The following is a 24,315-nucleotide window of genomic DNA, read 5'->3' on the forward strand; positions in this document are numbered from 1 at the left end:
CACCTTCTCTCACAGTATCACTCTCTTTTGCTTTCTAGTCTATTGCACAGTTCTCATGAAGTAAAAGGAAGTCCTCCAATCATTAAAAGGAACCTTGAGTACGCAGTGAGCACTCATTATGAGCACACACCATAAATCACTTCCGTTGCACATAACATTGGTATCAGAGCTCTTTGGCAGTGTTCAATATCATCAGTCTTGAAAAGAACCTAAAGAATCTCTCTCAGATTTTTTTATCAAAGAATCTTCGTGTCTCGACCCCGAACTTATTAGCCACTCCCACCCTTAGTCCATCGCGCATCGGGTACGCTCCTGTTTTCATCACTCTGTCTTAAGGACATTTAAGCCATAAAGAACCACTTTTTTTTTTTGCTTGTTTGAGATTGCACGTAACCCAAGACCACTTGGGCGTGTCGATCTCTCTAATCTGTGTTTTTGAAGAGTGGTAGGTAACTCAAAAAAGAAGGGCTTGTCTAGCCTCCCAATGTTCCTCTTTTCCACTCATTAAGAGCGGACCTTGCACATTGCGATAGGCCAATGAATGTGAGGTGGGAAAAAGCAAACCTTGGTGTGAGCGCAAGGCCGCCAAGGGGTGCACCCGTAGGAAGGAGTTGAGCTTGGGTAAGAGAAAAGCCTTCTTAAACGCAGATTGCAAGCAGTATTAAGCACCCAAGTACCCAAGTACCCCAAGAACTCAAGTACCCAATACCCAAGTACCCAAGTACCCCAAGAACCCAAGTGCCCCAAGTACCCAAGTACTCAGTGCATGGTCATCACTAGAAGCGGAATGGATACATTGCGTGAAAATGATGAGAGTGGAATTGGAGAAGAAGAACTCCCTACATCAGGAGGACGGTTTCTTGATCCTCCTCCGTCCCCATTTGTCCACAATGCCGAATACGGCTCTCAGAAAGGTGATGCTCTTGAAGCATAAGTATATTTATTGCGCGGCCCACAAGGAATCTCTGTAGCTCCTATCTGAGTCTACCCCTTGTACTGCCTAAGGCGAATAGACCAACGAAACATTCATCATAGTGAGAGTTTCATAACAATTAGGAGCAAATAAGTTAGAAGAAGAAGAAGAAGAAGAAGAAGGAGAGAATTTTAATGTTAGAGAGAATGTGCTCAAGAAAATAGAAATGGACTTTCTTGATCGATTAGGATCAGTATCAGGTGCAACGGAAGTGAATGTTGAACTTTGCTCAAGATGAGTGCTCAGAACTGCGCTCAAGGGTTCTTTTTACTTGCAGAAGGGAGAGCCTTCCGTTCCTTTAGTGAGAGAGTGCAAATGATCACAAACAAAGTGAATGACACTGTGAATGAAGGTGCTGAGAGAGAGAGAGAGAGAGAGAGAGAGAGAGAGAGAGAGAGAGAGAGAGAGAGGAATACGACACCAGAATGTTGTCAAACCCTCCTCCAAGGGCCCCACTCTCTATGGCGAGAGAGGTCTATGCTAATCTGGTACAATGGTCTAGATACAATGGACTTGCCGACGATGTCGACGACAATGATGACGGCGACTAGACGGGCCGAAAACTGAAAACGCTAAGGGCTGAAATCTGCAAATCTGCTATCTGCTGAATTCTGACATTGTGTTGGCGAGGACGGCGATGGCGACAACGCGACGACGATGCGCTGAAAACACAGATGCTGAAATCTGCGAATAGTGGGCTTAATCTGAAAACGTTGGCTGATTTGATCGTGCGGCGAGGATCTGCTGCGGGAAGGTGAGATCTGCGAGGTTTGGGGCTGTACTTGCGGAGTCTAAGGGCTGAAAATAGAAAACGCTGATGCAATGGCTGATCCTATTGTCGGGAATCTGCAAACGCTGATGTGAATCTGCAAGTGCAAAAATGCTAGGCTATTCTGGGATTTGTAGGAAACGCTAGGCAAGCTGTTGCAGAAAACGCTAGGCAATCTGCTGCAAAAACGCCAAGGCTGATCTGCTGGTGAAAAACGCCAGGGTCTTGACGGCTGGAAAACTCTAGGTGATCCTGCCTGTCTTGTTGAGAAGGTGCACTGCTAGATGTAGGACTTCTGCTGCCTCTTCTGCCAGAAAGTGCTAGTGCTAGTTTCCTTATATAGTAACTTATCAAAAATGCCCTACCTAGTTTCCCAACAGTCACTTATTAATAATAAGTGAAAAATGGCTAAAATAGGAAAAATGGGTTCTGTGCACTGTAAAATGCTCATGATGGCTACTGATTGTAATGCTGATGATCATGCTGTCTGCAACCAAGAGGATATGCAACTACTCTAAGTGCTTGGATATGCACGGCGTGCGCATAGGCTCACATAGGTGCCAGAAAACTTCCTAAGCTGACCTGAACCCTAGACCTGAAGTAGCATTGTCCACATGCACATAGGGTTAGATGTGCACGTGACATCCGCTCCTTTAGGTGAGGTACTGATACCGAACTGTATGGCGTTGAGGGAGATCGCCAACAACGTCTGCAATCTTGGGAAGGACTCTTTTTCTGGCCCACTCTGATGCGTGGGTCTTGCAATACTTGAACTTCATAAAGGTCTATGATGCTTGCTTCTTTGGGCCGTGCCGAAAGCGACACAAAGGGATCTGTGACTGCTTCAATGCTCCAACTTCGGCTATGGTCCTGCGTCTACCTTCTTCAAGAATCTCCGAGGAGGAAAATTCCTGAAACCACTTCCAACACAAAATCATGAACATACCCATTTCATGTAGAGTAAATGGAAAAATACTATTCTTCCTAAAGGACCGTGCATGCAATGCAGATGAACAAAGTGACGGAGTGTCAAGCCGTTCACCAAACACACACAAAAAATGGGGTCGAAACTTGACTTTCTGACCTAAATCTATCAACTTTGGCAAATCATAATGGAAATGCCGATGCTTGATGGTCAATCTTTTTTTTTGCTATTTTTGAGACTGTGTCATGCCAAGGAAGACACATAAAATGCGAATTCCTTGAATGCAAACATTTCTTCTTTTCTTGAGAGATCCGCATACATATGTGCTCATCCATGAGTGAATCATGTGCATCGTACAATACGGCATGCCTGTGGAAAGGGAACACGTAAAAACGGTGACGAAAATACAAGAAACCGTCACGAATGAAACACTTGAACAATGCGTGCCGACAAATCATGCAAACACATAATACTTCCTGAGTGGGTTCTTTGGACCTCAACTCGAGAACCAAGATCGGTTCTTCGTGATTGATCGTATCTGCAATCAACTCGAGAACCAAGATCGGTTCTTCGTGATTGATCGTATCTGCAATGAGGTTAGCTTCACTAGAAAAAGCATCAATCAAACCATCATCCTTGTGAACAATCACATCTTTATCATGCAAATCATCATCCTTGTGAATAAACACATCTTTATCATGCAAATCATGTGTGTCGTGCTTTGGAGAAGAAAAGACTGAGAGAGTCTCCTTCTCCTTTTTCTTTTCAAGCTTTGCCTGCACATTAGAAATGAGAGGTGAAGAATGAATAACCTCCTCCCCACGAATGACAATGGGAGAGTCAATTTTGGCATTGAGAGTGAGAGTATTGTCTGCCCAATCAATGAGAGGGTTACGCTCATGAAACCATCGATTTCCTAGAATCATATCACATCCTGAAAGAGGAGACAATACAAATTTTCTGCGGAAGGACTCTTGCTGAACAGTGAATAACACATTAAGACGCACTCGTGTAATGAGAGAGTCCATACTGGGAGCGAAGCCCGACATCTCGAGAGGAGATGTCTTGCTAACCTCCAAGCGGGCTCTTTCGACAAGAGTCACCAATCACATCATGCATAGTACTAGAATCAAACAAGACCACTATGTGCTGACCATTCACATGACCATAACACTTCATGAGAGACTCATCAATGAGAGGATCACGAGAAACTCGGGACACATGAGTGTTCTCATTTATGGCATTAACATAGGATGTGGGTTCTGTGGGTTTTTTAGGTTAGTTAGATTCAATCTTAGGACATGTTTTCTTTATATGACCCTTGACGTGACAATGATAACATTGACCTTCCTTAGAATAATGACTTGTTCTTTTGCTGTGATGTATCCTCCTATGATTCTTGTGCAACTTTTTCATCTGGGGTGAGCTTAGGTTAAGCAGGTGTGTTAGCTTTACCCTTAGAATCATTTTGAGTGTTCTTTTTTGAAGGACTAGAGGAAGATTGGTTAGAAGAGACCATTCTTACCATTCTTACCGTTCTTACTGTTCTGAGGGTTCTGAGAGGTACTTTGAGAAGACTTGTTCTCCTTAGGCTTTCCCTTGTTGTGCTTCATCTCTTGGGAGAGAGCAATTGCTACCGCCTTGTTGAGATCCACGGGGTCGAAGACTTCTACATCAAACTTGATATATTTGTCCAACCCAAAAAAGAATGCCTCTTTGCGCTCATCAACCGATCTGCGTAATTGGGTGCCGAGCTACAAAACACGGTTAGAAAAAGACATGACTGGCATACCATTTTTCTTGAGATTGCGCCAATCTTCTTTCAACCGCGCTAGGTACTAAGGAGGCATAAACCGTGCCTTGAGCTTGTCTTGGAAGTCGGCCCGATTGAAGGGAAGGGGCACGTCTTCTTCGGCTTTCTGTAGGTGCGCGGTCAACTGTGCCTCTTGCCATGCGTGATATTAATTAATGACATCACCGGTAAGGTATATGGCTGCCGTCAAAACCTTGCTATTCCCTCTTTTCTTGATTGTCGCAAAATAAGCATTAAATTGATGCAACTAAGAGTGAATAACACTAGCATCCATCTCACCGTCATACTTACTAAATGTCAACTTCTCTGTGACGGGGTTGTTGGAGTCCGAATCTCTGCTTGTGCTACTTGATGAACTACCAACATCTTTGATCGGCTCGGGCTTCGAGGTAAGTACCTGTAGGACCAACTCTTACATCCGTTGGTCTCTCTGGCATCTGCACCTCACGCTCTAACTCCAAGGCCGCTCGTCTGTCTTCGTGTTCGTGATTCAATTTTGCCTTTCTTTCCTTGGCCGCCAAGCGCGCTTGCTCACGCTCACGCTCCAAGGCTAACAGTCTTTCTTCGGCCGCCAAGCGCGCTTGCTTGCGCTCGTGATCAAAGGTGGCGTGTTGCACCTCTTGTTGTAGCATCATGTCCATCATCGACTTGACCAAAGCCTTTATAGGATTTGGTGCAAACCGTGGCGTAGATGGGGAAGGAGGAGGGTCGGAAAAACCTCCTGGTGGGGAAAATTCTTCTTTGCCACCTCCATGCTCATCACCTTCACGCAAAGTATATATTCGGCTTTGGGTGATGACCATACATTGAGTTCTTCATACTTAAGTTCACGAGGAACTTGGGTTCTTGTGGTTCTTGGGTCTTGAGTCCTTGAGGTTCTTGAGTTCTTGAGGTTCTTTTTTAGCTTGCAATCTATGCTAGAGAAGGCTTTTCTCTTACCCGAGCTCGACTCTTCCCCGCGGGCGCACTCCTTGGCGGCCTTGCGCTCACACCAAGGTTGCTTTTTCTCACCTCATGTCGATTGGCCGGCCGCTAAGTGCACGTTCCGCTCTCAATTAATGAAAAGAGGAACAAGGGGAGGCCAGACAAGCCCTTCTTTCTTGGGTTTCCTGTCACTCCTCAAAAACACGATTAGGAATCGACACGCCCAAGTGGACTTGGGTTAGGTGCGATCGCAACAAGCAATTTTTTTTTTCTTGTGGTTCTATCCTTGAGTGATACAGAACACTGCCAAAGCTCTGATACCAATGTCAGGTGCAGCGGAAGTGAATGTTGAACTTTGCTCAAGATGAGTGCTCCGAAGTGTGCTCAAGGGTTCCTTTTACTTACAGAAGGGAGAGCCTTCGTTCCTTTAGTGAGAGAGTGCAAATGATCACAAACAAAGTGAATGACACTGTGAATGAAGGTGCTGAAACTGAGAGAGAGAGAGAGAGAGAGAGAGAGAGAGAGAGAGAGAGAGAGAGAGAGAGAGAGAGAGAGAAAGAAATACGACACCAGAATGTTGTCAAACCCTCCTCCCAGGGCCCCACTCTTTATGGCGAGAGAGGTCTATGCTATTGATTGCACAAATCTGGTACAATGGTCTAGATGCAATGGACTTGCCGACGATGTCGACGACAATGATGACGGTGACGAGACGGGCTGAAAACTGAAAAAGCTGCTATTTGCTGAATTCTGACACTGTGTCGGCGAGGACAGCGATGGCGACGACGCGACGACGATGCGCTGAAAACGCAGATGCTGAAATCTGCGAACAACGGGTGTAATCTGAAAACGCTGGCTGATCTGACCGTGTGGCGAGGATCTATTGCGGGAAGGTGAGATTTGCGAGGTTTGGGGCTGTACTTGCGTAGTCTAAGGGCTGAAAACAGAAAACGCTGATGCAATGGCTGATCCTATCGCCGGGAATGTGCAAATGCTGATGTGAACGTGCAAGTGCAAAAACGCCAGGCTTTTCTAGGATCCATAGAAAACGCTAGGCAATCTGCTGCAAAAACGCTAAGGCTGATCTGCTGGTGAAAAATGCTAGGGGTCTTGACGGCTAGAAAACGGTAGGTGACCTGTTGATGCGAATCTACAAGTGCAAAAACACCAGGCTGTTCTGGGATCTGTAGAAAACGCTAGGCACTCTGCTGCAAAAACGCCAAGGCTGATTAGCTGGTGAAAAACGCCATGGGTCTTGATGGTTGGAAAACGCTATGTGATCCTGCTTGTCTTGCCGAGAAGGTGCACTGCCAGATGTAGGACTACTGCTGCCTCTTCTGCCAGAAAGTGTTAGCGCTAGTTTCCTTATATAGTAACTTAAAAAATGCCCTACCCAGTTTCCCAACAAAGTCACTTATCAATAATAAGTGAAAAATGGCTAAAATAGGGAAAATGGGTTCTGTGCACTGTAAAATGCTCATGATGGCTACTGACTGTAATGCTGATGAGCATGCTGTGTGCAACCAGATGATATGCAACTACTTGAAGTGTTTGGACATGCACGGCCTGCGCACAAGCTCACAAAGGTACTAGAACACTTCCTAAGCTGACATGAACCATAGACCCAAAGTAGCTTGTCCACATGCACATAGGGTTAGATGTGCACGTGAAAATAAGAGAGAAAATTACAAGCTAAGGATTATGGCCTTATATAGGCTCAAAAAGGAAGGTGGCTGGTGCTATTTGAGCCTTGAAGGCCTTTGGGAGCACGGACTCGGGAAGGTGTGCACGTAGGCATGATGTAGTGTGGTTTTATCAACAGAATTTGGCAACGAGGTGCAGTTCTTGAGGAGCGCGCTTCGGGCAATGCAAAGCACGTGCTTGAAAAGGCCTTGACTATTGAGGCTTAGTGAAAGCAAGGTCCATGAGCAGCTTTTTGAAAAAAATTATTTGTCCTTGAGGTGTCGCGCGTGCACACACACTCAATAGATAAGAAAATCATGGAGTTTTTTCAAGCACAAAGGTATGAAAATTTAATAAAATTGCCTTTTCCGGATGCTTGGGCCAATGGAGTATAAATTAGTGCATATGAAAGCTTGCAAAAGCCACTAGGCACACACATACGTAAGGCAATGCGACTCCGAGAAAATGGAAAAATTCTTATAGTAATGCACACACAATCAATCAAGCAAGTCAATTAAAAAAAAAAAAACACAACCTAATTCTTGAGCTTAATTAGGCTACTCTAAAGAGTTTATGAATCGACTTCGTGCTTAGAGAGAGAGAGAGAGGGAGAGCACTAAATCTAGCATAGGGATCTAACTAATGTAATTAGGAGATACTAATTACATATAAGCTTTGATGCCACGTGTAATGCCTAAGGTGGATAGACCAACGAGGCATTCATCATAGTGAGAGTTTCATAACAATTAGGAGCAAATAAGTTAGAGAGAATGTGCTCAATGAAAGTAAAAGTGGACTTGCTTGATTGATTAGGATAAGAGAGTAGATTACAAGCTATGCATTATGGCCTTATATAGGCACAAAATGAAAGGTGGGATTAAATGCTGGAAAGTGATATTCATCACATGTGGGAGAAAGGTCAAGTGGCATGTGGCTATACCAAATAGCCTGTGATTATAAAGGAGCATCTGTGTAAGGAAATCTATGTAGTAGGATGCATGGATGCACATAAGGGTGCATGCTTGGTATCAGGGTTGTCCTCGTACGGTGTACGGGACGATTCGTACGTTCTGTACCGTACCGTACGACTCGTACGTTCCGTACATGACTCGTCAACATTTTTTTTTTGGTGATTACAATTTTGACTGCATTTGACCAATTTCGATTGCTCAAACAACTATGACCTATATGTGGTGAGGCTCAGGTAGCGGATCTACTATGGCCGCCACCACTTTGGAGATCATGATTCTTCTTTTTTCGGACATTGCCGTATCCAATGTCCATGGAAAGATCTTTCATGTTCTAACTTGTAAGACTTAAGTTGCAAGTACTTAGTACTAAGTACTAAGGTCTATATCATGACTCATATGATCTATCATGTTCTAACTTTTGAGTTTGAAAACTTCTTGGCTTAGTCTCTCTTGTAATGTGTAAGACGTATAATTTTTTTTTTGCATCGTATGTTACGTCAGCGTACGTCTAATTTTTTTTAGTTCGATTAGTATTGCACGTCTTCGTATGTGTACCCATCGTACGTGACCGTACGTGTCAACCTTGCTTGGTATACTTGGCTTTAGGGGTTGTTCACATATTGAGTGTAAGTGAAAGGCTTACCCCATCATCCCTCTGGGGTTCACCAAGTCCCTGCACATTCTATGAGACAATCCTCATGGGGTAAGTGAGAGAAAGCAGATGCTATCGCAACAACCAGGCTAGCAATCTTCGAGGTCGGCTTGGATGGGGAGTAGTCTGCATCCGAGCAACCTCGAGAAAGGCGTGTTTGAAGAGCTTGTCCAACCCTCGCCCAAGATGAGCGCGCAGTCAAAAAAGCTGCATTCTTTGTCCAGGAATCCTCATGTATATATACATAGCAAGGCGCACTTTGGGTGTCTGCAAAGAAATATACCACAATGTGTATACAACCTGCTGCATCAGGAGACGTCACAGAAAACTTGGCCAATGGCCATCGAATCTGTACTAAATCAGTCTCTCCCAAGTCCCCCTTGTGGTGAGAGAACTCAAGGGCTTGGACATGGAGCCAATATGGTACTGTATGTATAGTCCACTCACACAACCGAAAAGAGAAACCAACTGTCCCCAGGCATCTGTCTCTTTGGCTGCTAGGAAAAGAACGTAATTGGGAAGCAAGCTGATTCAAGGTCAAGAGATGGGCCGCTAAGAAAGCCGTACACAAAAAAATTCCATTGCGAATGAATGTCAAAAGTAGTCAGTCCTCGCAGGACCGACGCAAAAGGGGAAGCATGCACCGAAAGTAGCGTCCTCAGATAGGGATGCCTATCTCGAGCTAGTCAGGTCGTAGCTAAGGCACTGCGAAGAGATCTCCGAGTTGCAGAGGAATGTCTTGTTGCCTGGGGCGGTGGGGGGGGGTATGAGGGGCCAAGAGACGAGGTTGCGAGCTAAGTGGGGGAGATGGCAGGGGGTGGAGGCGGGGTGGTAGAGATCGCAGGTGGAGGAGGAGGAGCTGGTGGTGGCGAGGCAAGAGTCGAAGGAGTCTCCTCAGGGACATCCTATTGTAGAGGATCAAAACGGTTCCTTGTAGGAATGCAATGGTGTTGGCCTATCGTTGGTCGGCCACCAGGGGGGTTTGTATGGCGTGCCTGTCCCTGGCGGCGGCGGCCATGTACTTGCTGCCAGCCATTAGCTATCTGTGCGCCCGCCTCTGAGGGGGTGCCAGTTGGAGCATCCTCGGACTCTGTTTGCTGTGCCTGGCCTTCCTTCGTAGGCTAAGTCTGTGTCCCAGATAGGGTCCTCTTGCGAGGACAAGCCTTCGCAAGATGGCCCATCTGTCTACATATGAAGCACTGGTTCGGGGGTCCCAAGGACTCCATGCTTTGGCAAAATCCATCCACCACCTTCAAGAGAGTGGGTGTCACGAACCAGAATGCGGTCTGTAGATATACCTGCTGCCTTGGCAGCAACTGAGGTTGCCGTGTATGGCGTTTCCAAGACGGTCCCAATCTCTAAGCCGATCTTGGATAGTAGTGGTAGGTACTCTCTCCTCAGGCTCGGGAAGCAAACCGAGATGGGTAAATCTGCTTCCTTGACAAGAACATTAGAGGCAGGGTTGAAACCATGGCGCCATTGTCGAAAATAGGCCGTGATTACTTGGATGGCCAACAAGTTCATGGAAATGACCTTGGTCGCCATCTCGGGAGTCTCAAACTCGATCTGGTAGTAGCTGCGCTCGAGAATCTGTACGTCGATCTTCTTTTCCACCTCCGAAAGAAGGCGGGCTTGAAGGAGGTCGCACCTCGCCTTTGCTAGGTTGGGTGCCCATAATTTTGGAGATGACAGGTGGCCTTGAGGCCCTCCACCTCTGCTGCAAGGCTTGCTTGCTCCGTCTCGGCGATAAGAACAAGTTGGATGGTAGGCTCTGTGGGGTCGGGCGAGGGGGTTGCTACTGAGTCTCTCTGAAATGAAGCAGAGGTCTCCATCTGTGTATGCAACTGCGAAGAGGAGGGTGAACCACTTGATTCAAGCGTTCCTTAGTCGCGAGGCCCGAGCAAGCAGGAGGGGGTGGTGGTGGTAACAGGCGAGTGAGGAAGGGGGCTGCGGCTTTGGGGGGGGATGGTGGGGTGCAAGCAAGGGCAGCGGGGGGCAGGATGCCTGACAGTGGGCGTGGGGGGGGTGTGTGGGAGGTAGGGAGGGGTGCGTAGGGAATGGCGGTGACGGGGACAGCAGCAGCAAGCTCAGTTCTTGATAAAGACTTGGACATGTTGCCGTTTGGTTTACATACAAGGTGCTCTTAGGTTGGCAGTGCACTTTTAAGCTTGTGTTGTTTGATAAGTAGTAGTTTTTTTCATTTGATTGTCGGTCCTTGTTCACAATGGTTACTAAGGCTACTGCTTGTGTTCAGGATTGTTTCAATCGACCCATTGCAAGTGCACCAAATGCATGGATTGATGTTGTGGAGCGATATTCCCTGGACAATAACAAAACATTACAGTAAGTGAATGCTTCAGAGTCATGGGAATAACAAAACATCACAGTAAGCGAAAGCTTCAGAATCAACCCATGCTATCACTGTTGATAGAGGAAATCTTCTTTTTGAGCAGTTTTCTAATGTTTGCAAGTATGAATAAGAAACCATTCCTTGTGGACTTGTTTTAACAGTAGTAGCTGCTGCTGTCCAGAAGTAATGCATTGAAGGCAGCACATTGTTCTTAACTGTTAATAAAAAAGACATGTGGTCTACATAGTACAAGCAAAGGGAATCCATTTAAAGATTCTGGCTGCACAATGGCTTTGCTCCTTAATGCACCTTTCTGCTTGCTGTATGCTGATTTTTGTCTGTGTATTTCTGAATTCTGCAGTTCTCTTGATATCTGAAATGAGGTTGTGGTCCGTGCCTCCGGGCCCCGAGGGGCGGGGGGGTTGGTGGGAGGGGCGTGGGCTTAATGATTGATTGGGCATTGAATTCAATTGTTAACAGTGATTGCCTACAACTGACATCTCGGTGGTTTTATTATATGTTGTCAGTCGAACAGAGAAGACACAAACCTGCTTAAACCTGGGATCATACAATTACCTTGGTTTTGCTGCCTCAGATGAATATTGTACACCTCGAGCAATACATTCCTTGCGGAACTTTGCTCAAAGCACATGCAGCAGCCGTGTGGATGGTGGTGAGTATCTTGTTGGGTTCCAATGTGGCTGCTGCTCCTCAAACACATAAGGACTCCAAATGCTGCAGGGAATACGGTGTTGCACGAGGAGCTGGAAGATTTAATTGCAAGTTTCGTTGGGAAGCCTGCTGCAATGGTCTATGGCATGGGTTTCGCGACCAACTCAACAACTCTGCCAGCTTTGATAGGAAAGGTATATGCTAAGAAACTAGCCTTAGCTTTTGAGTTCCCAACGTCCTTAGCTAACGTGAACAGACAAATGACAAAACAATCTATCGTAACACACCTTCACAAATGACAAAACAATCTATTGTCTGTCATAAATTGTTTTGTAGTGATTGTGCACTAATGCTTGTGCTGCCACATAGGTTTGTTTGTGTCATTACAAAGTTCAAGTATGCTATTACAATGTTGAATTAGCCAGCTGTACATGAATTACCCTCAACCTCACCTTGTCAGGACTCAGAGGTCTGTTCAATAACCTTGAGGTCTCACCTGGTGATTATTGAGGATTTATACATTGTGAAATTTTTCTTGCTCTTTAAACTGTGTATAAATCTTTCTATCTGATGCTTTTGTTTAGTGCTACTCTTCAACATGGTTGAGTCTGGTCTGCATCTCCTGCATGCTTATGGGTGTTGTTTACATGGTCTGAGTCTATCAGCATGCAGACCTTTGTGTTGGTATATGCTCATGTGTGCGTGCACGAACGTATGAAGGACAGAAGGAACACACATGCAACGAGCTGCGTGAACTCTGTGAGAGAGCTTCTCTCATTGAAGACATCTGATAGATTTAACTTGTTTTAATTGTGCAATATTTAATTTGCTAGTTTGTTGGATAATCAGGCCTTAGTATTCTTGCATTCAGCTCCTGAACTTGCTTTTCAAAAGGAAAGTCGACCGGAAAGGTTTAGTGTCTTCCATTTCCACTTTGGGATCTGTTCTTTAGCTTGTGTGGACTTCGGTTCACTATAATCAACTGCAATTTGCAGCCATAAATATTTGCTCAAATACAAATGGGTCTATACTTCGCAATTCACATTTTGAGTCTAATCAACAATACTTATGCCAGTTGCACTAGTCACAATCTGAAGGGGAAGAGTTTTACACATGATCAACTACTAGGTATATATAGTTGAATGTGGTGCTCCTATGGGCGATCAGAGCATGGTGATAGAAGAGTGATTTATGGATCATGAAAGTTTGATACTAGTAGATCTAATTTACCTTAACTTTGATTCAGGGGGGTCTCATTATAAGCGACGCTTTGAATCACTCCTCAATTGTGGCAGGCGCACGTGGTTCAGGTGCCAAAGTGGCTGTATTCAGGCATAATAGTAAGCATACTTAGCTTTGAGTAGATGTTTTCTGCTTAAATGTAGTGTTTCCATTAAAGTGTCTTTCAAATCTTCACAGTTTTAACTGTTTAAGTGTCTTGTTCAAGTATGATATTGAGTTTTAGGCTGATATAACTAATGACTTAGTCCCTTGATGGGGCTGAACTGTTTATGGGTGACACTTTTCCAATAATCGTGTCATTTTGGGCCTGCCACATTGGTAGCCTAAGCGTTGACATCCTTGGGTGAGTCAGATGGCACCCTCTGATTGGGCTACATCTTTAAAGGAAAGTAATTCGTGGCCGAGTGCAGATGAGGATGGATTCTAGTAGTAGTATCTTTGTTCTAGTTCTTTTGTACCCAGACATGGTATTAGATTCACTATTTTATAACAGATCGGTCTCATAGGTCATTTTGGCCTTTTGAAGACGTTAATATAACATTTCATTTCATTTCATTTCTCTCTCTCTTTCTCTTTCTTTCAACCCGCAATGAGTTGGTCGGCGGCTCTCTCTCTCTCTCTCTCTCTCTCTCTCTCTCTCTCTCTCTCTCTCGGGTTTGAACTCTCTCACTGTTTTTAAGGTTTCGTCACCACTCTTTTACTGTTTTTAGAGTTTTGTCACCGTTTTTTCTGTTGTTAGGGTTTTTAAACCGTTTTTTAGGGTTTCGTCACTGTATTTTAATGTTTTTTAGGGTTGTGAAATTGTTTTTTGGCTGTTTTTAGGGCTTTGCCACTGTTTTTTGCTCTTTTTTTCTGTTTTTTAGGGTTTCAAACATGTGTTTTGCTATTTCTTAGGGTTTCAAAGCTTATTTTCTGTTTTTTAGGGTTTCACAATCGGTTCTTTCTGTTTTTAGGGTTTCTTGTATTTTTTGGTTGCTTTAGAGTCTCTCTCTCTCTCTCTCTCTCTCTCTCTCTCTCTCTCTCTCTCTCTCTCTCTCTCTCTCTGTGCAACGCAAGTAAGCTCCCCCCCCCCCCCCGCTGCCCCATCACCCCTGCTGCATCCCTGCCCCCACCCCCCCTCGCGCTCCCCCCTGCTGCCCTTGCCCCCGTCGGGTGCCCTACTGCACCCCCCCCCCCCCCCCCCCCCCCCCCCCCCCCCCCCCCCCCCCCCCCCCCCCTTCTCTTCACGCTCGCTCGCTCTCTACCTCTGTAGCCCCGCCTCCCCTCCCCCTCGCGCTGCCTCTGCCTCTCTGCTGGCCCCCGCACTCCCCCTTTGCTGCCTGTGTGTAGAGAGAAGATGCCTTGCTCCCCTACTCCCCGTGCGTAGAGAGAGAGAGTGCCCCTTGCTGTCCGAGTGTAGAGAGAGAAAGAGGGGGGAAAGTAGGTAGAGAGAAAGTTGATTCAAGCGTAGAGAGAGAGAAGTGAGAAGCGTAGAGAGAGAAAGTTTGCGAGCGTAGAGAGAGAAATAGGGGGAAAAATAAGCTTGCACGCGTAGAGAGAGAAAACCTATGCGCATAGAGAGAGAAGGGGACAAAAAAAAAAAAAACCCTCTTCTTCACCTCTGTACCCCTCTCCCTCTCCTGTTGCGGCCTTTCAATCATGAGAAAGCAAAGATGATCCGGTAGAGGATGCCATCCAAAAATGCAAAGAAGAATTGAGCGAGTCCATCAGCAAGATCAACCGCCACCTCCTAGGTACAATCAACGTACTCGATGCGCACGTGGCAGCACAGGAAAGCATGATACATACACTCGAGGATCGCGTGAAGGCCCAAGATGAGGAAATTACACTATTCAAGAAAGAGCTTGCAAAGGTACGATCGTAGAATGTCCTCGAAGAGGGAGAGCTTTAACCCTCAGTAATTGAAGAGCTTAACACGATTAAAGAACAAGTGCGGGCCATCAAAAAAGGTAGGGAGCAACAAAAAGAAATGACGACCTCCTGGGTAGATGTCATCACAAAGACCCAACAAAAAGAAAAAAGCAGAAAAGGCCGAAAAATGGATCGAGATTGTCAAGAAAGGAAAAGGCAAGGAAATAACCCCCACCGCTAAACCAACCATCATCAACTTGACACTAGAAGAGGAGCAAAGGAGACGTGTGCGGGCCTTACACGTAAGGATATGTGGCCTCAGAGATCAAGATAATGTGGATGAAGAGGTGAAAGAACTCACGACTCTGGTGGGGGTCAACGAGCAGACACATACGAGGGCTTGGAGAGTGGGCACTAAGAAAAGTGGGAGCAACGGAGAAACCTCGAAGGAAAGAGCACTCATTCTCCACTTCCCCTCCATAGAAGCGAAGAAGGACTTCCTTAAGAAGATACCGACTCTAAAGAAGACTGGCATCTTTCTTGGAGATGACCTCACCCTCTTGCAGATTGCTCATATGCAAGAAGTAATGCCGGAAATTAGAGCAGCAAGGGAAAAGGGGAAGATTTCTTTTTACAGGGATGGAAAGGTGGTGTTACTGGAGCGACGCCCCGCATGAGGGTGCGAGACCTATGGGACCACACTAAAGATGGCAACCTGGAATTGTAATAGGTCACTCCACTCCGTCTTGATGTAGGGGCCTTTGAGGATAGCTTCACAGGAAGAGACATCATTTTCTACTCTGAGACGCATCAAGCCCTTGGGCAATCCATGCCACAGGTGAGCAGATATAGATGGGAGACAGCCTGCAGACAGGAGATCATATTGGAGCATGAAGGACGGGACTCAAGGGGAGTGGCAGTTCTACTCAGGGAGGAGTTGCAGCCATTGATATATATAGCGCACAAGGATGAACAAGCTAGGTACATGTGGGTGAGGCTCAGGGCAGAGACGGGCAGATATCTCTACATTGCTATCTATTACTTTCCTCCTAGTACGTCAGTATATGCATCACCTAGAGGACAATCCCCCTTTGCTATTTTGGAAAATGACATATGGGAGTTTTCCAAGGATGGTGACATTATCATACTAGGGGATTTCAATGCTAGGACTGCCCACCACCAGACAATATTTTATGATACTTCTGAGGAGATTCTTAGGGAGCTGGACGTTACAGAGATGGGTCTATCCAGACTATCAGAAGATGAGGAATACACTGAGTATGGCAGATACTTGATAGATATGGGAACCGCACATAGACTGGCCGTTTTGAATGGCCTACAAAGATTCTCAATAGCTGGAGGTTTTACTAGCTTTCCACACCGACATGGTCCAGGACACTGGATTATGTTATGGCCCAGCCAGGTCTCATTCCATTCTTTCAGGATTTCATGGTGGGCACTAGGCCAGTTGGAGTAAATTTTGAACATGCTATCTTTTTTTTTTTCCGAGAAAAAGATCCTTCTATTAGTTAATGAAAACTGCCCATAGGGCTACAACCACCTCTGCAAGAGAGGGCTACAACAAACATGATGGGGAGACTCTCCCAATGAAAAAACAACAGATATACAATGAGGCTAATTCAAGAGATGGGAGGAGGGAAGAGCCACATAGGTGGACGGTAGTGCCATCTGAGCACACCTTGGACCATGGTGAAAAAAGGCCCAAGACGCCAGAGTCGAAGGAAAGCTTCTCTACGCTCCCACATGTGGTCAGAACTGCCCTGGAGTCTCTCGAATTGTCCTCTGAGAGTATGGATCAGCTCTAGCCAAAGGTCCCGAACAGTCTCTGTTGGTGGTACTGGGCGAGCCTCGAAGATGCAGAAGCAACGGGCCCGCCAGATGAACCAGAGTGACAGGCCACTCATGAGCTTCCAATAGTCCTCTCTCTCATTGCATCACTCCTATGGAGTAGACTCTGTAGCAGGCTGGAGTGTAGGTCAACCCCCTTGCATCACTATCATCCTATTGGTCAAAGATAGCTTAAACTGAAGTGCCGGGCCCGTGAGAGTGGACCAAGCAGGTGCCCCCCAAGGCCGAGCTGTGAAAGAGCTGGCATCATTCGAAGGACACTAAGCCACACCTGCTGTGCCAAAGGACAGTCCCAAAGACAGTGACGCTGACTCTCCACAAGATGGTCACAAGCTGCATATGCGGCCGAAACACCACAATGTGCAAGCCAGCTCCCAACTGCTGTAGCTCTGTGTGCAACCAGCCACTGGAGCAAAGTGACTCGTCTCGGCTGTTTGGAGTCCCATAACCTCTCCCAAAAAGCTGCCAAGAACTCAGCTATGAGACCCTCCTCCTACCAATGAGGTGCTGCAGCAGGACGAGCCTCTCTCTGTGCTGCCAGTATGTGACGTCCCAGTCAAACAATGTACTGAAAGAAAGGGACACCTGGATGGTCTGCAGAGGAGAAAGGGTCCCTCCAAAGCCACTCTCCAAGATCCCATTGTACTCGTGCCAGTGGACAACTCTCCGAAGCCCATAGTCTCCAGTGGCCAGTCTCAAGAGCTGCTGGGTCGGGATCTATGACGCAATACCAACCGAGTGGCCTCTCTGAGTGCTAACCATGGGTTCCAAACAAGGGGCTGTCTCAGGTGCTCCTCCGTGCAAGTAGGCTGACGCTGCTCTATGCCTCGCCGCAGTTGCTCCCAAGATCGGAGCAGACTCACAGCGAAGCGGTCCTCCAGTCTCCTGCTCAAGCCAACTCTGCGCATCTCATTGAAAATTCATCGAGTCGAGGGCCGCCAGGGGCCTCCAGCCTGAGGCACCCTAGCACTAAGGTGCTGAAGCAAGGACTCCTTCCAGGGCTTCTCACCTGGAAGAAGTCCTCTGACGATGAACTCCCCAAGAAGGGCTCTGCTCTGCTATCTTGGATCTATGATCCCCAACCTCCCGGAGAAGGAAGAGTGATGACTTGCCAAGCCACTCTGGCCCGCGCAATTTGAGTGTCACGCCCCGACCAAAGGAAGTTCCTTATCAGCCTCTCTACCTGGCTGATACAAGAACTCGAGAAGATCCAACAAGAAGTGATGTACCACATACTAGCCAACAACACCTGGTTGGCCACTACAACTCTGCCTGCTAAAGAAAGTCGTGCGGAGCTCCAATGTAACAACTTCCTCCTGATAGACAGGAGGAGGGGAGCAATCTGCTGCTCGGGAGACAAGTCCAAACCAACCTGACAACCCAAGTACCGAATTGCAGTCCTTGGGGGGAATCCACCTGAAACCCTCACCTGGCATCCAATCGGGCGTAGGAGCACTACCAAGCGAGAAAGCCACTGTCTTTCTCCAGTTGATCAGTGCACCAGATGCACAACAACAAGTTTCAAGAGCCTGCTCACACCTGTGTAAGTTGGCCTCGTGGCCATCCAAGTACAAGGCTGAGTCGTCTGCAAACTCAGCGTCTAGTAGCTCATCTCCCCGAATAGGGAGCGCTAAGCCATGTAAGCCAAACTGCTGTGAAACCAAAAACCTGCTCATCGCCTCAGCATAGAACAGAAAGAGGAAGGGGGCAAGAGGGCAGCCCTGTCTGACTGAACGTGTGAGCATGAAGTGATCACCTCTACCTCTTGACAAAAGCACCTGATTGTGTGCCCGTCTGTACAAAGCTGACACCCCTCTGATCCAAGCATCTGAGAAGCCCATCCTGCGTAGAGTGCCAGTGAACTCTGTCGTAGGCCTTCTCAAAATGGAGAAGAAGAATCACCAAATTCTCACCACGGAGCCGCGCGAGGGTAGAAGCCTCCCAAAAAGTAAAGATGTTGTCAAGGATACTTCGCTCCGTGACAAAACCTGTCTGAGTCCCATGTATAAGGCTCTCTAGAAGTGGGTGAATCCTCGAACTCAGAGCCTTGACAAGAATTTTGTAGGCTGAGTTGAGGATGGTGATGGGGCGCCACTGTCGAATCTCATCCAAGGAGCCACCCTCCCTGGAAATGAGGTAGATCAGGCCCTCACTCATGCTGTCAAGCATCCCACCTGTGTGCAGGATGTACTGAAAATCACTACAAGAGATCTGAGCCAAGCAAGTCGCAGTACTCCTAGAGAAAGCTGGGAGTCAAGCCATCCTCACCTGGACAGCTACCACGGGGGAGTGCACTAAGAGCCGTTTTGCAGCTCCTCTAGTTGTAGAGGTAGCTCAAGTCTCTGGCGCATCTCCTTAGTCACAAGACAAGGCATCTGTGCGCACATCTGCTCTCTGCATGCATCCTGATGCTCTGATTGGGGCTCTGTAGACAGTAGCTCACGGCAAAAGTCACTAGCAACTGCACGCATGTCCTCTGGCTCTGAAGCAACTGACCCGTCGGGCCTCCTCAACTGACTGACCTTGGCATGCGTGCCGAGGTCCCTCTGGCTCAAAGAAAGCGCCCGTCACTTTGTCACCCACCTAGGTCCACTGAGATGCTTGTCGATGGAAAGCAAACTCATGGCGCCTCTCCTCTGTGCTGACGAGCTCCTGGCGAGCCTGCTGTAATTGCTCCTCCAACCAAGGACTGTCTAGATGCTGCTCCTGCATCCTCTGCAAGGAAGCAACGCCCCGTCCGAGACGCTCCTCCTTCTCTCTCGCTGTAGCCAGGCGAGCCGAAGACTCTTGAAGAAAGAGTCGACTAAGCTGAGCAAGTCCTAAGGCCACTCTGTCAACAGGAGAATCTTGCATGTCTAAGCTCTCTGTCCAAAGAGCCTCCACTCGCTCTCTAAGCGCCGAGTCCAGCAAGACCCTCTTTGGGATGCGAAGCTTTGTGCTCCCCCTCCTCTGCCTATCAGTCACTGTAAGGATCACTGGAGCATGGTCCGAAAAGGAAGTCCTTGCGAGAATGCCAACTGTCCCACCCAAGTCACAAAAGTGGTTACTAGTGTAGAAGCGATCTATCTGAGATGGATTCATGCCTCCCACTCTGCGGTCCGAACGGGAGAAGGCCAAGCTGTCTGGGAGCCTCACAAAGCTGGAGTGCTGCCACACATTTGAAACCCGCAGAGTCATACAAAACCTCTCCCAGCATCATGATTGGACACACATTGGCACAGTTGTACGCATCCATCCTTGAGAAGCAGTTGAGTAGATGGGCAGAGAGAGAGATGGCGTACGTACTACGGGCAGCAGGACATGCGAAAGGTTTCTCTACTCTTGATCATATTCTGACACTCAGAGCCATTATTGAGGAGGGGAGATCATGTGGGAGACGACTCTATTGTTGCTTTCTGGACTTTCGCAAAGCCTTCAATACAGTGCCGAGAGCTAGATTGATGCATAGATTGTAGGAGATGGGGGTACGCAAAGAGTTGACCCGGGGGATCATGGCTCTATCCAAGCCAGTAGTGGGGCATGTACGCACTCTAGAGGGGATTTTTGATTTGGTTCACTCTAGGTTGCCCGCTATCTACTACACTATTTGGCATGTATGTGGATGAGGTTGCTGACTACATTGAGAGGGATGGTGGCAGGGATATGCTGATGATGTTGTTGATTTCTGACTCCCCAGAGGGGATGCAACGTCATTTAGATGCTTTGTATGCATTTGCCCACGATAGTGGATTGTCTGTGAACCTGAGGAAAACCAAGGTTATGGTGTTTAATACCACACGATGGTGGGTCAGGAGCAAGGTGGAATCCGTACGTACATACCTTACGATTCCGTACGGTACAACCATATGGTACGGTACAATACGGTAAGTTTTTTTTTGGGTGTTTTTTTTGTTTTTTGTTTCTGTTTTTTTTTTGGGGGCCATTTTCTCCACGGACCACTCGCTCTAGATGCGCTTTTAGATTGGGATAATAAGGTGAAAGGGAGAGAGCCTTAGGCTTTTTTAATCGACCAAGATTACAAAAGACTCTCTTTTGAAAGGTCTGTGAACTTAAATTTAGTGTAATTTTCTTTTTTTACAAATGGTACGTACCTATCACGTACCTAAAGGTTGGTTCAGTACGGAAGTACGTTCCGTACGTACCTAAACCGTACCGTACACTACGTACCTTTCCACCTTGAAAGAGTTTGAGAATGTCAAAAAGCGAATTTTCTTCAAGTTAAGACACGAACACCATATATGCTTCTACTTCTTGAGTCGGGATCTCTTTCAATTGAGGTTATGGGCATGGAAAGAGTTTTGGAGTACATGATAAAGATGTGTCAAAACCCCTCACATCCACTTCCTACAATTGCATGGGAAGCAAGCAAAAAGGCGTAAAATACATATAAAAGGTAAGATCTTGAGCACGGGATGGATGCAAGACATAAGGAAGTGGTTTGAGAGATGGGATACTCTTGCTACATGATGTCTCAATAGACTCCCAAGTGAATGAAGCTTTTCTACACGCCAATGTATTACGGCTTAGGAGGAATCCGTTGGGTTAGGCTCCTCATTCTTATATGCTTTAGTCTATCTCCTTGTCAGCAATACGTAGTATCACAACCATTCCGCTCCCACTCCCTTCGATGCAAGACGAGCATTGGGGCAATGGAGAAGAGTCCATAGTAACACAGAACGCGTGGAACGGGGGGTCATCGTACCGAAACGGTGTTCCGACCGATTTTGTGCACCAAAACGGTGTTGAGAATAGAAAAACATTCTAGATCCAGAATGTAAGAGCGGAACGGGCATCTGGAACGGCCAAAATGGGTAGCAAAATTGAAAAAAAAATGAGAGAGAGAGAGAGGCAGAGGTAGCAGTTTGGGGGAGATTTCAAACCTCTCAAGACTCACACAAGGGAGGGAAGGGTGGGGGGTGGGGGGTAGGGTCCTTTTTTCTTTAAAAGCTGTCAATATGGCTCAAGCAGAACGGGTAGCCATCAATATGGCTCAAGCCTCAAGCGCCATCAATATGGCACAACTTACAAGCTTCATGGGGGGGAAGGTGGGTATCCTTCCCATCCTCTCCTAGATAATCGAAACCCTCAAGCTCTCAAGAGTAAAAAAACAGGCCCTCGCATGGCATATTTTAGGTTCACTGTTCCGGCCCCTGTTCTCGTTCCGCTGTTTCGGGGGCCCCCTGGTTTCGGGAACGTTCCGGAGGCCCCCGTTCCCGTTCCCCATTCCCGTTCCGTGTAACTATGGAAGAGTCAAACCGATTGTGCACATTATGCTCACTGCAAGTTCGAGAGTTTGAGTGCCACACACTACTAGAGTACTCAGCTTTTGGTCACATCCGAACTTGCTTCCCTCACATTTTTAGCTATGACTTAGACCTACACACTTTCCTCTCCGAGCCACATTATGGGCTCTCCATTGCGACTCACATCACCACAATTTTGGAGCATCGAGAATCACTCATCAGCCACACATACTACATCACATGTAACTTTGGTCCCATAGGTCATATTTGATTTCTGAGGACGATAATAAAATCTCTCTCTCTCTCTCTCTCTCTCTCTCTCTCTCTCTCTGATCAGCACCTACTTTCACATATGGACAGGACAGTATGGAGTACACTGATGCATACACATATCTTGGGGTGGTCTTTAGTGGACCGAGGTTCACACTGAAAGTGGCAGCAGACACTAGATTGACTCGTGCCTATGCAGCCCTAGGTGGTTTAGAGAGGATTTGTTCGCAAGTTCAGTTCCAGGAACCTCGAACAAAGCTCTGGCTTTTCGATACTTTGGTCGCTTCAGTTATGCACTACGCGGTTCAGGTTTGGGGACCATCTATTGACAGTGCTGGATGGATTAATGTGGAGAGACCCCTGATATCTATGATTTCTAGGCTGATTAGAGCCAAGGCCTCAGTCCCACATGACATCATACGAGCGGAGCTGGCTGCCCCACCTATGGAGGTTGAGGCACTCACCAGATCAGTATCATTTGTACACAGCTTATGGGACACCACCAGGGACAGGTATGCCAGGCTTGCTCTCGAGTCATCCAGACAGCTGGCATTACAGGGAGATACATCATGTTGGTATGCACAGATGAGCTCATGGTTTCAGAGGCATGGTTTCAGCATGGACAGGCTGCCCCCTTTCCAGTATTCTCTTGATGCACCATCCTTGGCTCTTACACGGATGGAGACTACTAGACTCATTCGGCAGGATCTTATCCAGCTTGATAGCAAGAGGACATGGATAGAACCATCACGGGAGTTGGGTACGAAGAGGGTTTTCTATAGAGAACATCTTCTTCAACTCACGACAGACGGAGTTGTCACACGGCCCAGTTACATGGACACACATCTATCTCATAGGTTACGATGTGCTATTGGCCAGATTCGCACATCTTCACACCAGCTTGGGATTGAGACAGGTAGATTCAGAGGCATACCAGCAGACAGTAGGATATGTCAGTTATGCCATGCAGAGCCAGAGACAGAGTTTCACTACATATGTCGCTGCACAGTCTACTATGAGATACGGGGACGCTTTCATTGTCTATTCAGAGATGGTTTTGACTCGTTAGACAGAGTCATGAGATATCAGGATCAAAGATGTCTCGGATTATTCCTACTTGAGGTTCAGAGACATAGAGACGCTCTATTGAATGGGCAAAGACAGAGACAGTCCCAGAGACGCATCTCAGATTTCTTCAGTCTGAGTACCACAGAGTCAGAGGGGACACCACCACCAGAGAGCTCGGTTCCCACCCATACACACATCAGCGGTACTCTCGAGTCTCATTGATCGAGCTATAGAGTTAGGGAGATCGAGACGACCGCGACTGAGGAGGGGGGCCACGCAGCACCGGCGGAGATTGCGGCAGAGGATCCACAGGATTCTAGCACGACACCCAGAATGTCGATTGGGATAGGCTTCATGCTACTGCTATATTGTATCATGGTGACACTTATCCCCACTTTGTACCTTTATGGCATGATACCATTGCTCAGCCTACCAGCCACCCATAGGAGTCGGTAGCACTCCTATCATTTCTTTGTTTGTAGTTTTCTTGTTTGTACCCAGACTTGGTACTAGACTCATCATTGTAATCAGTTGGTCTCATAGGTCATTTTGGCCTCTTGTAGACGTTAATATATCATTTCATTTCATGTCATTTCATTTCTCTCTCTCTCTCGCACTATTATGGTTGGACACACACTTGCACGATTGTATGCATCCATTATTGAGCAGCAGTTGAGTAACTGGGCAGAGGGTGAGGGTGTACGGGCAAAGGGACAGGCAGGTTTCAGGAGGGGTTTCTCCACTCTTGACCATATTCTGACACTCAGAGCTATCATTGAGGAGGGCAGGTCACATGGGAGACGGATTTATTGTAGCTTTGTGGATTTCCGCAAAGCATTTGACATGGTACCGAGAGCTCGACTGATGCGCAGACTGCAGGAGATGGGGGTGCCCACAGTGTTGATTTGGGGGATTATGGCTTTAACAGATCAGTGATGGGACATGTACGCACCCCAGAGGGGATATCTGACTTAGTTCACTCCACTATCGGGGTGAAACAGGGTTGCCCATTGTCTCCTACTCTATTTGGTATGTATGTT

General features: G+C 47.0%; 1 protein-coding gene across 1 annotated transcript in view; it reads left to right on the plus strand.

The window, feature by feature from the left end:
• LOC147447001 (long chain base biosynthesis protein 2d-like) overlaps positions 1–24,315 on the plus strand; it is a 98,903-nt gene that overhangs the window by 19,528 nt on the left and 55,060 nt on the right. The window contains exons 3-6 of the mRNA XM_086522909.1: positions 10,965–11,053; positions 11,588–11,733; positions 11,802–11,926; positions 12,979–13,072. Of these exons, the coding sequence (XP_086379035.1) occupies positions 10,965–11,053; positions 11,588–11,733; positions 11,802–11,926; positions 12,979–13,072 (454 nt within the window). The remainder of the gene's footprint in view (positions 1–10,964; positions 11,054–11,587; positions 11,734–11,801; positions 11,927–12,978; positions 13,073–24,315) is intronic.

Source organism: Adiantum capillus-veneris, chromosome 11 (genome assembly GCF_014529385.1).
Source record: "Adiantum capillus-veneris isolate H3 chromosome 11, ASM1452938v2, whole genome shotgun sequence".
In the NCBI taxonomy this organism is placed as follows: Eukaryota; Viridiplantae; Streptophyta; class Polypodiopsida; order Polypodiales; family Pteridaceae; genus Adiantum; species Adiantum capillus-veneris.